The sequence below is a fragment of the Rhinopithecus roxellana genome, chromosome 19, assembly GCF_007565055.1.
Source record: "Rhinopithecus roxellana isolate Shanxi Qingling chromosome 19, ASM756505v1, whole genome shotgun sequence".
In the NCBI taxonomy this organism is placed as follows: Eukaryota; Metazoa; Chordata; class Mammalia; order Primates; family Cercopithecidae; genus Rhinopithecus; species Rhinopithecus roxellana.
This window is the reverse complement of record NC_044567.1, coordinates 60,229,738-60,244,874: the sequence shown is the minus strand read 5'-3', so window position 1 is coordinate 60,244,874 and position 15,137 is coordinate 60,229,738. Positions and strand designations below refer to the sequence as shown.

The following is a 15,137-nucleotide window of genomic DNA, read 5'->3' as shown; positions in this document are numbered from 1 at the left end:
TTGGAGGTGACAGTATGTGGGTCGGGATTCAGAATGGGCACCCCCAAGAGAAGGGGCTCGGGGCCCCTTGTAGACAGACACCTGGCTCACTCCTCTCACTACAGAAGTCACTTCCTCGCATCTGCTCCGGCTCCTAGGGCCGGCTCCCTGACTGGCCCATATCCCAGCCTGCTCCTGACATACCTTCATGCCAGGAGAGTTGCAAGGGGCCCAGGCCTTCCTCCCTCCTCCTAGCAGCAGAGGCTGCAAGGCCTCCTGGGGCATGAACCCCCTCTCCCTTTGTCTAACCTGATAGCAAATACAGTTGAGGTTGGGGGATTTCAGGCAGGAGGGAGGGAGGGTGGACATCATATCACTTACTAGGAGGGAGAAATTGTGGACTCTTTAGCCCCACTCCGACCAGCCCCCTCCTCTCATGGGCCCACTCTGCCATCATCGCACCCACCTCTATTCTGGCCCCCTGCCCCCTGCCCCTGATCCAAGACACAGCCTTCAAGCCTTACCTTCCAAAAGGCCCTTACAGGGATGGAAACTGAGGCACTAGAAGGCTATGTGAATTGATCAAAATCACCCATCTAACACGTTCTGGGCTGGAACCCAGGTCTCCTGACTCTACTCTGGGGACCTTTCTGGACCATTCCATTTGTTTTCTGCCCTGGGATTTGGAGTGTGGAGCAAAGGGGTGGCCTAGAGGGGACAACAGTCCATCCTGGCAGGCCCAGCCTGAGAGGCACTCTCAGGCCTCAACATTTGCAGGGCTTCCTGGCGGCTGTCTGTCCAGGGTTGGTTTTGTCACCCAGTGCTCCTCCTCGAGCGCAGGGTGATGGGCTGGGTGGCTGTTCTGGGTTCTATACATCCCTTGCCTCTGTGTGCTGTCTGCAGGTGCCCCAGGACCGCCTGGCGTGCCCATCATCGTGCGGTACAGCTCCGCCATCGCCATCCACTGGTCCAGCGGAGACCCAGGCAAAGGGCCCATCACCCGCTATGTCATCGAGGCCAGGCCTTCAGGTGCGCCCCGCCTGCTGGGCTGAGACCCCACGGCTCATTGTCTCCCTCCTTCCTGGGTCCCTCCACCTGGGGCATGTGCGTCTGTCGTCCGCCTGAGAAGGCGCCTGTGCTACAGGTGAAGTCACCTGGCCCTGTTGAGGAGTGGGAAACCAGGTGGGGGTGCTCCTAGAGCTGGACTCCTGGCTAAGTAACCCCCAGGAGGACCCCAGAGAATGGCTCTTAGTGCTAGCTGAGGACCAGCTTGGGTTGAGGATTGCTCAGGAAGCCAGCAGCCCAAGCATGTGGCGCATGTGGCTCACACACCGAATCCTCCACACGACCCCACTGATGGGTGCCCCCTAACTAAGACCCCAGCTGCCTCTCAAAGCCCTGTCTCTGCCATCATGGCTGTCTTGGTGGCTGCTGTAATCGTACCAGCCTCTCCTGTCAAGCCTGAAATTGAATCACAAGAACTTCCAAAGCCATCAGATGAGTGACAGATAAGTCACTCCAGGGGGCTGCTCTCCACTGCTCCAGTTTCACCCATCCTGACACCCACTTGCTGGGCTCTGCTTACTCGCAGGAGCTCGCAGCCACTGCCAACTCCCTGCGTTGCTAGGTTTCCAAGTTAATCAGAGGTGCCAGAGTCAGCAAGAACAGGAGGCCTGTTCTCTGTATCCCATGGATCCACAGTTAGGTGATTAAAATGGAGAAGGAAAACAAGGCTTTGTTGCTGTAGCCCAAATAGCAAATTACAATCATAATGGGACTTCACCAGGCATCTCAGCTAACACTTCTGATGGGGAATATGGAAACATCCCAGTGACAAATTGTTAATACTTTGAGGTAGCTAGGCACTAATCATACCAATAGCAAAGAGTTAATAATTCTAGTAGTTCCTGGAAGCCACTACCACCGCTCCTGCCTTAATCACATGCTAAGAATCGCAGTTGCATATAGCGAATACATCTAGCTGCTCAGATCTGCTGCGTGACCAGAGGATGCACGCAGGGCTGGCTCTCTCCCCACTCCAGATGGTCCCTCCCTGGCCCTCTGGTGCCGGCTGCTGAATTGGCCAGGAGACTACTACGTGCTTCTCCCAACCAGGACCTGCACCTGTTTATTCCACCCAAGTTGGCCAGCTGGGGTGCCAGGCTGTGGAATGTTGGCCCCTGACTCTGGCCCTGTTGATTCTCCAGTGTTTCCTGGGAGGCCCAGCGTGGGACTCTGGTGTTCCAAGTTTGCGGGCTGTGACTTGGTCCACACTGGTGGAATCAAGCCCTGAGCATAAAAGGAAGGACCAAGCCGGGGCCCTGTGAGAAACCAGGACTTGGAGCAGGGCCAGGGCCAGAGAGCAGAGGACAGGATCAGTAACCAGGCAAGGGGAGGAGGGAGGAGAGGGGGCAAGGGGCATGGTGGCCTATCCCTAAGGCTGTTTGAGAGCAGGCTGCTGTTATGGGGTGAGCATCTCTCCCCTCAATGCCCCCGTCCCTTCTTCTGTGCTTCCCTTTTCATCCTCAGGATGGCATAGCCCTTGTCCTACACTTGCCCCTAAATTGCTTGCGCTTCGGGCTAGGCAGGATAAACTAAATACACCCCCTTTTACAAGCCAGGAGCTGCCAAACGCTGCAGACCCAGGGAGGGGTTCGCTGAGGGATTTACAGCCCCAGGAGCCTGTCCTGCACATCAGCCAACTCCTGGGGCTGGTGGCTGGAGCCCCAGCGTGACATTCCAGCAGTTTCTGGCCTGGCCTGGTTGCCCCAGCCCCACCCTTTGTCCCCGTGTGGTGTGGAACAAGGGGGTTAAACAGCAGACAGGAGATCCCAGCTTCTGGAAGGCAGGAGCAGGGGCCTCAACGATCCCAGCCCATCCAGCAAACACAGGTCCAACTCCTGACTGCACTGGGCAGGGAAGTTCGGTGCCAGAAATGAGGTGGCCCCAGGCAGTAACGCCAGCTCTGCTGCTGACAGCGTGGGGCCTTGAGAAGACGAGTGAAGCTTCCTCCAGGCCTTGGTGTCCTCATCTGTAAAATGGGGACAGTAGTTCCTCCCTCTTACCATTGCTATGGATTTGAAAAGGAAAGCATGTAGACCCAGGGTGCTTGACAGAGGCGTAAGTGTCAGCTGTTGTCACCGTCATCATCATTATGACATCATTCGAAGATGAGTGAGAGAATTCAGAGGCATGTGAGGAAAATGGATTTGCACCCTAGTACTAAAATTTCAAGGCATGAAGTTCTGAAACTGGGCACCTCATGCTATGAAAAGGCCAGGGAAGAAAGTTTCCATTTATTTATTCAACAAATGGTGAGAAGGTGTCTGTGCTGGGTGCTGGGCTAAGGAAGACTTAAGATGAATTAGTCATGATCCTTGCCCTTGAGGGATTTCACAGCCAGCAAAGGGGAAAGAGAGAAAGAAAGATATTAAACAAAAAGATGGGCCAGGCGCGGTGGTTCACACCTATAATCCCAGCACTTTGGGAGGCCAAGGCAGGAAGATCACGAGGTCAGGAGATCAAGACCATCCTGGCCAACATGGCGAAACCCCATCTCTACTAAAAATAATAAATAAAAATTAGCTGGGCATGGTGGCGCGTGCTTGTAATCCGAGCTACTCGGGAGGCTGAGGCAGGAGAATCGCTTGAACCCAGAAGTTGGAGGTTGCAGTGAGCTGAGATCGTGCCACAGCACTCCAGCCTGAGTGACAGAGCGAGACTCCATCTCCAAATCAATAAGTTAGCCAGGCGTGGTGGCAGGTGCCTATAATCCCAGCTACTCAAGAGACTGAGGTAGGAGAATCTCTTGAATGGGAGGCAGAGCTTCCAGTGAGCCGAGATCGTGCCATCGCACTCCAGCTTGGGCGACAAAGCGAGACTCCGTCTCAAAAAAAAAAAAAAAAAAAAAAAGATGGAGGTGTAGCAGGCAGAGGCTCAAAAACAAATAAGACCAACAATGAGGCCGAGGTTTGGGACCCTGGAGTCTTCTGCAAGGACACCTCTGATGCAGACTGGGTCCCCATGGCCTTCCCCAAATTGGAAGGATCCACACTGGAAGTGGGGAGGCAGCCCCCTCATCAGGTCCCACCACTGGGTCCAAAATTCAGACAGGACGCCAGAGCATGGAGGCGCCTCTGCTGCAGTGCTCAACTTACACGACTGGGTCTGTGAGAAAGTATGGTGAGGAAAACAAATAAAATAATCATCTCTAGGGAAGGGCGGCCCCGAGCTGGGCACACCTCTGGTAGGAGAGCAGCTTCCACCAGAGGGTGCAGAAGCCGAATGGCAAGATTGGCCACTGGGCGACCTCCCTGGAGCAGGCCAGACAGAGAGGACCTGCGAGCTGGCCTCGCTGATGTCCTTCTACAGTGAAGAGAAGTATCCAAGGTGACTTGGATACTTTGGTTTCCAAATCAGCCCCGCACTGCCACCAGCAGGAAGATGCACCTCTCTCAGGGCCAGGCTGACCCCATCGGCCCCACCCAGAGCGTGCAGCCAGGGCCCCTCCTGCCCTCCTCACCAACATGATGGATGCCCCAGGGCTATGGCAGGGGCTTGCCTCTTCCCTGACCCAGGCAGCACCCACACTGCTCCGATTAAACAGCATGAAGGTGAATGATATCCCACGAGGGCAAGGCCCAGAGAGCCACAGATAAAGAGGGGAAGGGGATCTGAAGGAAGCTGAGGTGCAAAGGACAGAGGTGGCTGAGGCCAACATGGGGCGAACAGGCGGGATCCCTGGGGCGCCCGCAGTCCCTCTTTCTCTTCTCTGCTCTGCTCCTAAGAAAGAAGGTGACTGAAGAGGAGCTCGGCAGATCCAGGCAACTTGATTAAACCCACTCAGGAAACCCACATTTTTCCTGTTGGCTGAGCCTGGTGGCTCACACCTGTAATCCCAGCACTTTGAGAGGCTGAGGTGGGAGGATCGCTTGAGCCCGGGAGGTTGGGGCTGCAGTGAGTCGAGAGCACACCACTGCACTCCAGCCTCAGCAACAGAGCGAGACCCTGTCTCAAAATAATTTTTTTAAAACCAGATCTTTCCTGCAGCTGTTATTTAAAAGAAACAAAAAAAGACTGGGTGTGGTAGCTCACACCTGTAATCCTAACACTTTGGGAGGCCAAGGCGGGCAGATCACCTGAGGTCAGAAGTTCAAGACCAGCCTGGCCAACATGATGAAACCCCATCTCTACTAAAAAATACAAAATTTAGCTGGGTGTGGTGGAGTAAGCCTGTAATCCCAGCTACCTGGGAGGCTGAGGTAGGAAAATAGCTTGAACCTGGGAGGTGGAGGTTGTGGTGAGCTGAGATGGCACCACTGCACTCCAGCCTGGATGACAGAGTGAGACTCCATCTCAAAAAAAAAAAAAAAATGGCCAGGCGCGGTGGCTCACACCGGTAATCCCACTTTGGGAGGCCAAAGCGGGCGGATCACCTGAGGTCGGGAGTTCGAGACCAGCCTGACCAACATCGAGAAACCCCATCTCTACTAAAAATACAAAATTAGCCAGGCATGGGGGACTCGGGAGGCTGAGGCTGGAGAATCCCTTGAACTTGGGAGGCGGAGGTTATGGTGAGCCAAGATCATGCCATTGCACTCCAGCCTGGGCGACAAGAGCAAAACTCTGTCTCAAAAAAAAAGAAAAATAGCACTCTTACTTTTATCTCCTGCCACCACCACTGTGTATGTTTTGAATTAGGAAAGGGGGTTAGAAAAACAGGGCCTAGTTAAGTAAAGAAGAGGGTATTCCCAGATGGTAATATCTTAGGCAGTCACTTAAAAGCATGTTTCCAACCGTTTTTAATGATGTGGAAGACAGAATCCATAGTGTTCTGCCTGCACAAGTGCTAACTTGTTGAGCCTGTTTCTCTGGACAGTGGTACTGTCATTGGTTGTGACAGTACTTTCTGCACAGTACATATCTTTTAATGTAGTACAGATATTTTAATAAAAAGAATAAAAGAGATGCTCCAAAAGGTGTCTTTTTTTTGAGACTGAGTCTTGCTCTGTTGCCCAGGCCAGAATGCGGTGGCGTGATCTCAGCTCATTGCAACTTCCGTCTCCCAGGTTCAAGCGATTCCCCTGCCTCAGCCTCCCCAGTAGCTGGGATTACAGGCCTGTGCCACCACACCAAGCTAATTTTTGTATTTTTAGTAGAGACAAGGTTTCACCATGTTGGCCAGGCTGGTCTCGAACTCCTAACCTCAGGTGATCCACCCGCCTCGGCCTCTCAAAGTGCTGGAATTACAGGCGCAAGCCACAATGCTTCGTGCAAAAGGTGTCTTTTTCAGAAACTTCGAGGGAGGACCAAGGCCTGCAATTCCGTGTAGAGCAAGGCGGATCCAACAGGCCCAGCCCTCAGGGAACATAGGACGGGGCTGGGAGCGGCATTTGGGGCTCCCCCTCATCTCCCAGGGCCTCCCTCTCTGTGCTCCTGCAGACGAGGGACTATGGGACATCCTCATCAAAGACATCCCCAAGGAGGTGAGCTCCTACACGTTCAGCATGGACATCCTGAAACCGGGCGTGAGCTATGACTTCCGGGTCATCGCGGTCAACGACTACGGCTTCGGCACCCCCAGCAGCCCCTCCCAGTCTGTGCCAGGTACCAGCCTTGGGGCTGAGGGAGTAGGGGAGCCCCACAGCAGAGCCTGCAGGCTGACGCGGGGCAGGGGGGAAGGAGGAGAGGCATCAGGTCACCAGGAGTGTGTGGCGGAAACCAAAACGCATTGTCCCCTCGGGGCTGTGAAGAGGCAAGTCCTGGTGCCCAGGCCTGGGTCAGCCCTCAAGGCCAGAGGACACTAGGGGCCTTGATCTTGGGGCTCCCTTTCAAGGACTCCAGAAGCCCCAGGTAGGGGCAGAGCAGAGGGCCCAAAATGCAAACTTCCATGCGCTCATCACCCAGGATGTTCAGGGGCTCCAGGCCATAACTGTCTTTCCATGGAAACCTCCAGCCCCAACATGGCAGGGTCAGCAGCTGCAGAGCAGTAGTGACACAGGCGGGCCTTAGGCCTGACTGGGCAGTACCCGGGTGCAGCAGGGTCACCACCCCTCCCGTTTTCCTCCCCTCATTCTTCCTGTCTGGCATGTCTTAGAGTGCACAAAGGGCCCTGCTATCTAAACCCATGACCCAAAATGTTATTGTTAACCACTCTGAATACAAAGGCCCCTTCCCCCAAGCAGAAGCACAACTCAAAGGAACCCAGCCTCCTCCCTGTGCCACACATTGCCCACACTGAGAATGAAATCTTTTACCCACATTGGTAAAACCAAATCCTGGGACAGAAGTGCTTCAAGGCTGAAACAGAGAGCCCACCCCTTGTCCACACAGCATGAGTAGTCCTGGCTGGGTGCAGAAAGCACAGTCTAAGGGTTTTGAAAGAAGGGAGCTCTACCTGGAAGAGACATCTTAAAGACCCTCTCACCATGCTCTGGATCGTGTAAATCTTTCACCTTTTACTAAAGAACCCCTGTGTCCATCCTCCCAGTTCCCGCTGCCTTCTGTCACCAGCAAAAATTTCACTCCAAACAGAACCTCAGGAAATGCTCTTTCAGCCTCTTGCAGGCCAGAGAAGCACCTTTCCCCGTGAGATTGAGGTCTGCTTATCAAGATAGCCCCTAGACAAGTACAAAACAAAAAAAGAAAAGGGGCTGGGAATGGTGGCTCATGTCTGTAATCCCAGCACTTTCGGAGGCTGAGGCAGGTGGATCACCTGAGGTCAGGAGTTCGAGACCAGCCTGGCCAACATGGTGAAACCCCATCTACTAAAAATACAAAAATTAGCCAGATGTGGTGGCAGGCGCCTGTAATCGCAGTTACTTGGGAGGCTGAGGTAGGAAAATTGCTTGAACCCAGGAGGTGGAGGTTGCAGTGAGCCAAGGTCATGCCATTGCACTCCAGCATGGGAAACAAGAGTGAAACTCTGTCTCAAAAAAAAAAAAGAAAAGAAAAGAAAAAAAGAAAAAGGAAAAGTAGCCAACACACTGCCACTCTCCCCTCCTATGTCCCTGGCAGACATCACTAATCAATCTTAGCACTCTTTCCTGTTGAGCCAGGTAGCCACCTCAGAACTCATCTGACATCACCCCTCCAGGGAGCCCTTTACCGACTGATCAGAGTGGGTACTTGAGGTGAAACTATCCTCACAGAGGTTTTCCCTCATTCAGAGGTCACAGACCCTGCCTTCCCATAGATTGTGAGCATTTGGTAGGGTTCCAACCGGAGCAGGAGATTTGGAGGGAGGAGGGGGCTGAGCACCCTATATACCTGACCCCATCCATGCTGCAGCCCAGAAAGCCAACCCCTTCTACGAGGAGTGGTGGTTCTTGGTGGTCATCGCCCTGGTCGGCCTCATCTTCATTCTGCTTCTGGTCTTCGTGCTCATCATCCGGGGCCAGAGCAAGAAGTACGCCAAGAAGACAGATTCGGGTGAGTAAGCTGGCACCAGCCATGCTGGCTGGACTTGACTTTTACATATCTCCCTTTTGGCCAGGACAGGGGTGATCAGGTCCCTCTCCTGGCAGCACGTCTCCTCTGGTGGGTGGGAAGCCTAGGGTTTCTACACACAATCTCAACCTCTTATTTTGGTCTCAACTCTACCAAGAGAAAGAGGGGATAACCCAGCCAGGTGGGAAGTGGTATGGGAGAGGGGAGGCCACAGTCCAAAGGGTGTCAATCTCCCCCTGACTTCAGGGAACAGTGCCAAGTCTGGAGCCCTAGGCCACAGCGAGATGATGAGCTTAGATGAAAGCAGCTTCCCTGCCCTGGAACTCAACAACAGGCGGCTCTCCGTCAAGAATTCTTTCTGCCGAAAGAACGGCCTGTACACCAGGTACTGGGCCCTCTGCGGGGGTGGGGGGCCAGGCCCAGCAGTGCCCAGGTGGAGAGAATGCTGGGGAGGGCCATAGAGCAGGCAGTGCTTACCTGGCCATACCTTGTCCTGGGAAACGCCATTCAAGCCCCAGGGCTGGGAACGGTCAGCAGAAAGACCGGTGAGGCCCAAGTAGGACAACTAGGGGCCTGTCCCAGTCCCCACCATGCCCAGGCACAACCTGGGGGTAAGGGCGCACTGGGGAGAAACTTACAAGGAGGTAGCTACTAAGAGTTCCTGACAGTGACAGCAGAATGCAAATAACTGGCAAAATGTTGCAAACCAACCTACTGCTGTTCAGAGCCAATTGCCAGGGAAATGGCCCTGGAGATCGTCACTTGCCCCAAAGGCAAGACAGGCCTAGCCAACGCAGACCCGAGCAAATACACCTTAGCGAAGGACGCCTGAGCACCCCCATTATCGCTATGTCCTACCGTCTTCCTCCCCATCTGGGAAACCCTCTCCCCGAGTCCTTATTTCTGCCTATTTAAGGACAACCTCCCATCCCCATCAGCCTCAAAGGGCAGCATCTGAAAGCAGCCCATGAGGATAGGACCAGGCTGGTGGCGTGAGTACAGCTCCTGTTTTCTCCTGACTTCTACCTAACCCCAGCCCCCTCCTAGTCCCTACTCCTTATGGCCACTGGGCTGCTCATTTCCAAGGGTAGGAGCAGCTGCCAGGGCCCACCTGACCCTCCCCTGATGTGTGGCGGTTTTCTGTTCCCCCGAGCTCAAGAAAGACTGGGCCAGAGGGCTCCTGTCTCCGGCCTCAGCCCTATTGGCATTCCCAGCTCACTGGAGGCGGCAGTCAGGCGGAGTCCAGCCTCTCTCAGGAGCTCACAAAGCTTCCCTCTGTCTCTGTCTTAGAGGGACGAAGCTATGTGTGTGTTCATCTAGAGGATGGAGGGAGGGGCTCCCAAAGCCGAGCTCTTATCCTCTGCCAAATCCAGCCTTCCAAAGAAAGAGCTATTTGAGGCCCCCTCAGCAGGCCCAGCCAGGCCCAGCATGACCACAGCAGCCCCGCCAGGCTGGCTCCGGGGCCCTGCCACATTTCACACATGGCCTCACCTTCACCTGCCCTTCCCAGCCTCTCCTACCCACAGTGCACACATATCCAGGCCACTGTGTGCCCCCAAAGCCACTGGGTGTACACAAAAATCCCATTTGCACCAAAGCAACCCCAGGATGTGGGGTCCTGAACCCAGCCACAGTGACATCCCCCCTACATTCACCCTGCATGTTGCCATGACAGCATTAGCCTGGCACCCCATTTTTCCCTCTTTGCCCTCCTCCAGGTTCCTATCTCCCAGGCCCAGGCTCCTGGAAGGCAGACCCAGGAAGGAGGAGGAGCACAGGGTGGCAGGGATCCATGCCCCCCAGGCCCCGCTGTGGTCTCCCTAGGCCAGGGCAGGCTGCTCTGAGTGAGTGCACCTCTCAGCCCCACTCCCCACTCTCTCCAGGTCTCCCCCCAGGCCCAGCCCGGGCAGCCTGCACTACTCGGATGAGGATGTCACCAAGTACAATGACCTCATCCCTGCAGAGAGCAGCAGCCTGACCGAGAAGCCCTCAGAAATCTCCGACTCTCAGGTGAGGGCAGGAGGGCCAGGTGTCCTGCGGAGGGGAGGGAGCAGCGCCTCCCAGAGTGGGGCAGTGAAGGTAGATGGGCTTTCTTCCTTTCCTTCATGGGGCAGTAAAGACTAAAGGGCCCAAGAAACCACCCTGAAGTCATATATGGGCCATTTGTCCCCTCCCAAGTTCTGCTCAAAGTTTGCAGCCAGTGCTAATGGGGTCCCGGGAACCTTGATCATAGGGGGTCCCCCAAAGATCATGGCCCTCTCTACTTTCAGGGGTCACCCCACAGGCTCAGTTACTCATTAGGTCTGGCCTGCAAGGGAGCATGCTGAAGGTGTCGGAGAGGGAGACTCTGGGGAGAAGGTTGACACACAGCCCTGCATTCCAGGCCAGAGACCTGGAAAAATGCTCAGCTTCACTACTCATGGATCAAAACAAGCTTCAGAAACAGAGGGCTGGGTGTCCCGGAGCCCCGAGGATGAGAAGCAGTGTAGACCAGGGAGATGTTAAGCTTTGGAGCTTTGGACCTGAGTGTGAATCCTGGCTTTGCTGCCCGTGACCTGGGATGTCCTGGATATGCCAAGTAACCTTTCTAAGCCTCAGTTTCCCCATCTGTGGAACAGGCAGGGGTGATAATAGGCTCTGTCCTGAGGCCGTGAGGAGGATCTGCTGAGATTAGACACAGATGAACTCAGCGTAGAGCCAGGCACACGGCAACCATTTTGTAAATGTCAGCTTTTATATCAAGAGGGGGGTCAGTGCCTCTGGAAGACAGCGAGCTCAGAGAGCAGACATTAGGTGGGTCACGCAGGGACACCGTGTCCCAGGCTTGTAGGGGAGGGACTGTGTGTATTCCAACCATGCAGCCTTACAGCTTCCCACCCCCACCCTCTCTGCCTCAGCCAAGCCTAGTGGTTACCGAGGAAAGGGCCACGAAAGGCCACGAAAGGCCACTGTGTCCCACGCCCTGGACCTTTCTGCCCAGGCCTGGGAGAGGAAGTGAAGGAAGAGGTGCCAGCAGGGAGCTGGGCTGCTGGCTTTGCAGGAGGTGCCAGGAAGCCTGGGATCACGTGGTGGGCCCCGTGGGCTCAGGGCCTGTCACTCACTGCTGTTTTGTTCAGCTCCAGGGTTACTGATGGACTTGGCAGAGCCGAGAAGGCTGGACCTAACTCCCTAGCTCAAAGTTGGCAGGGACAGAGACCCCAACTTAGCATGGCTTACCCAGGGACTTATTGTGGGGCACAAAACCCATGTGATCCAAGTTATAAGATTTTTTTGTTGTTAAGACAGGGTCTTGCTCTGGAGTGCAAGTGGTGCAATCTCCGCTCACTGAGACCTCCACCTAGGGTTCAAGCGATTCTCCTGCCTCAGCCTCCTGAGTAGCTGGGATTACAGGCATGCGCCACCACCCCTGACTAATTTTTGTATTTTAGTAGAGATGGGGTTTCACCATGTTAGCCAGGCTGGTCTCAAATGCTTGACCTCAAGTGTTCCTCAGCCTCGGGCTCCCAAAGTGCTGGGATTACGGGCGTGAACCAGTGCGCCCAGCCCCACTATCCCAAAGTACTGGGATTACAATCGTGAACCACTGCGCCCAGCCCCACTATGGTCCTTATGAGGCTTTTTTTTTTTTTTTTTTTTGAGACGCAGTCTGGTTCTGTCGCCCAGGCTGGAGTGCGGTGGCCAGATCTCAGCTCACTGCAAGCTCCGCCTCCCAGGTTTACGCCATTCTCCTGCCTCCGCCTCCCAAGTAGCTGGGACTACAGGCGCCCGCCTTGTCGCCCGGCTAGTTTTTTTTTTTTTTTGTATTCTTTAGTAGAGACAGGGTTTCACCGTATTAGCCAGGATGATCTTGATCTCCTGACCTTGTGATCCGCCTGTCTCGGCCTCCCAAAGTGCTGGGATTACAGGCTTGAGCCACCGCGCCCGGCCATGAGGCTTCTAAAGAAGTCAGTGCTGCTGCCACTCAGCCACGTGAGAAGCAGCTCGGCTACCCATCAGCATCTGCAATGCGGAGCCCCCACCATTGCAACCTTCAAGTGGGGGCTGATGGGGATGCCACTGGTCATTCTCCTGCCTGTGACAGTTTGTGCAAAGGTACATCCCAGAGGATCAGCAGCTGCACAGGCCAGGGCCCCTCCGTTTCAGCCGCCAGGAAAAATGACTGCCTCTCTTTTCAAGGGCACCCCTTCCCCCAGGTCTTTGTCGAGTGGGTTTTGCATATGCTGCCTGGTTTATATTCTGAGTCAGACCACCCAAAATTCACTCTCCAAAATTGGCGGAAATCTGCCCAGTCGTTTTCCTGTGATATGGTAATAAACAAAGCGTCAGTTTGACTTATAAACAAACACACATGATGCGATGTGAGAAAGGCTATAATTCAGCTGTGGGTGATGGGCTAGAGGAGAGAGGGGCCGGTTCTCCCGTAGAGGGCCCAGAGTGCAGAAGGAGGCACCAGGCAGAGGGCAGGATGCATGCAAAGACTGGAGATTTAAAGGCCCCTGACCTGTTTGATGGAGCTTTAACACTGCAGCATGGCTGGATGGCAACTTCATTTTCAAAAGAAGAGCCAAAGTCTGGTAGAAAAAAAAAATAATAATGTATATACTTAGCACACAAGTAAATCACAATGAAAAAGAAATTCCAAGCCAATGGCACACACTGTCTAATCTTGATCTTCAGTTTTTGCAATATCATGGACAGCCCCTTCAAGTGCATTGCAATGAAATTAAGCACACTTTAAAAAGAAGATACGGCCGGGCGCGGTGGCTCAGGCCTGTAATCCCAGCACTTTGGGAGGCCGAGACGGGCGGATCACGAGGTCAGGAGATCGAGACCATCCTGGCTAATACGGTGAAACCCCATCTCTACTAAAAAATACAAAAAACTAGCCGGGCGACGAGGCAGGCGCCTGTAGTCCCAGCTACTGGGGAGGCTGAGACAGGAGAATGGCGTGAACCCGGGAGGCAGAGCTTGCAGTGAGCTGAGAGCTGGCCACTGCACTCCAGCCTGGGCGGCAGAGCAAGACTCCGTCTCAAAAAAAAAAAAAAAAAAAAAGAAGATACACAGAGTGAATCTGATACACAGAGTGAATCTTTTGTTTTTTCTTTTTCTTTTTTTTTTTTTTGAGACCAAGTTTCGCCCTCCTTGCCTAGGCTGGAGTGCGATGGCGCGATCTCAACTCACCTCAACCTCTGCCTCCCGGGTTCAAGCAGTTCTCCTGCCTCAACTTCCCAAGTAGCTGGGATTACACGTGTGTGTCACCGCGCCAAGCTCATTTTGTATTTTTAGTAGAGATGGGGGTTTCACCATGTTGGTCAGGTTGGTCTAGAACTCCTGACCTCAAGTGATCCACCCACCTCGGCCTCACAAAATGCTGGGATCACAGGTGTCAGCCACCACGCCAAGCCATGAATCATATTTTCTGTACCATTTATTATGCACCGAATTATAATAGCAAACATTTATGAAGTGTTTAGTAGAAGCCAGGAAGGATTCTAAGGTTTGTTCGTGAATGACACCACCTAAGCTTCAGAGTCCTCTGGGAGGCACTGGTGGCATTCAGGCCATTTTCAAGTAAAGATGATGAAAAAGAGAGAGTTGGGAAGGCCCCCACCCCCTGACAACAAGCCCAAAATCCATCCCGCCCCCGTTCTCCCTATGACATCTGCCCTGCATACCGGCACAGGTGAGACTCTGTGTGGTACCTGGGAGGAGGAAGTGCTGTAAGGGCTGGGTTGGCTCTCTGTGAAGCTCATTCATTCATTCCTTGATGTATTTACTCAACAGCTATTTGTTCTGTAGCCACAAAACAGAATCAGACACTATATAGGAATGATGGCTACAGTAGTGGGCAAGACAGACTCTAATGAATATTGTGTGATAATATGTTATGATTTATTAGGGAAGACCATATGTGTATAAATAACCACGTTTTCATTTCTCATTCAAACATTATGGAACCACAGTAACTTGAGGAAGAAAGTGGTGAACAAAAGCCTTTCTCTCTTTCTCTCTTTTTTTTTTTTTTTTTTTTGAGACGAAGCCTTGCTTTTGTCCCCCAGGCTAGAGTGCAATGGCACAATCTCAGCTCACTGCAACCTCTGCCTCCCGGGTTCAAGCGATTTTCCTGCCTCAGCCTCCCGAATAGCTGGGATTACAGGCGCCTACCACCATGCCCAGCTAATTTTTGTATTTTTAGTAGAGACAGGGTTTCACCATGTTGGCCAGGCTGGTCTCGAACTCCTGACCTCAGGTGATCTGCCCACCTCGGCCTCCCAAAGTGCTGGGATTACAGGCATGAGCCACACCACACCCAGCCAAGTCTTTCTGTTTCTTTCCTGCAGTGCAGAGGCAGATAAAGCACCATACGGAGACGACTTCCCCTGGAGGCTCAGAGAGGGCTGCCTGAAGGAGGTGGCATTTATTTGAGCTGGGCCTCAAAGTGTGAACAGGACTGGGTCATGCATAGAAGGGAAGCATGCAGGTTTGCAGCTGGCTGGGGCGGGATCATGTTCTGCTATCACCCTTCTACTGAATGGCTCTGACCTTTTACCTGTGTTTGCCACTTTTCCATCAGATTGGGCCGTGAGTCCAATAGGCTCAGCTGAGACCTCGTTGGTTCTCCTTAGCCTGACTGCAAATAGGCTCAGGTGAGACCTGGTTGGTTCTCCGTAGCCTGACTGCACCCCAGATCCTGGCAGCGCAAGCTTGTG

General features: G+C 53.7%; 1 protein-coding gene across 2 annotated transcripts in view; it reads left to right on the top strand.

The window, feature by feature from the left end:
• SDK2 (sidekick cell adhesion molecule 2) overlaps positions 1 to 15,137 on the top strand; it is a 317,206-nt gene that overhangs the window by 291,130 nt on the left and 10,939 nt on the right. For both annotated transcript variants that reach the window (XM_030924058.1, XM_030924057.1), the window contains 5 exons: positions 883 to 1,008; positions 6,421 to 6,585; positions 8,269 to 8,409; positions 8,674 to 8,812; positions 10,311 to 10,437. In XM_030924058.1, the coding sequence (XP_030779918.1) occupies positions 883 to 1,008; positions 6,421 to 6,585; positions 8,269 to 8,409; positions 8,674 to 8,812; positions 10,311 to 10,437 (698 nt within the window). The remainder of the gene's footprint in view (positions 1 to 882; positions 1,009 to 6,420; positions 6,586 to 8,268; positions 8,410 to 8,673; positions 8,813 to 10,310; positions 10,438 to 15,137) is intronic.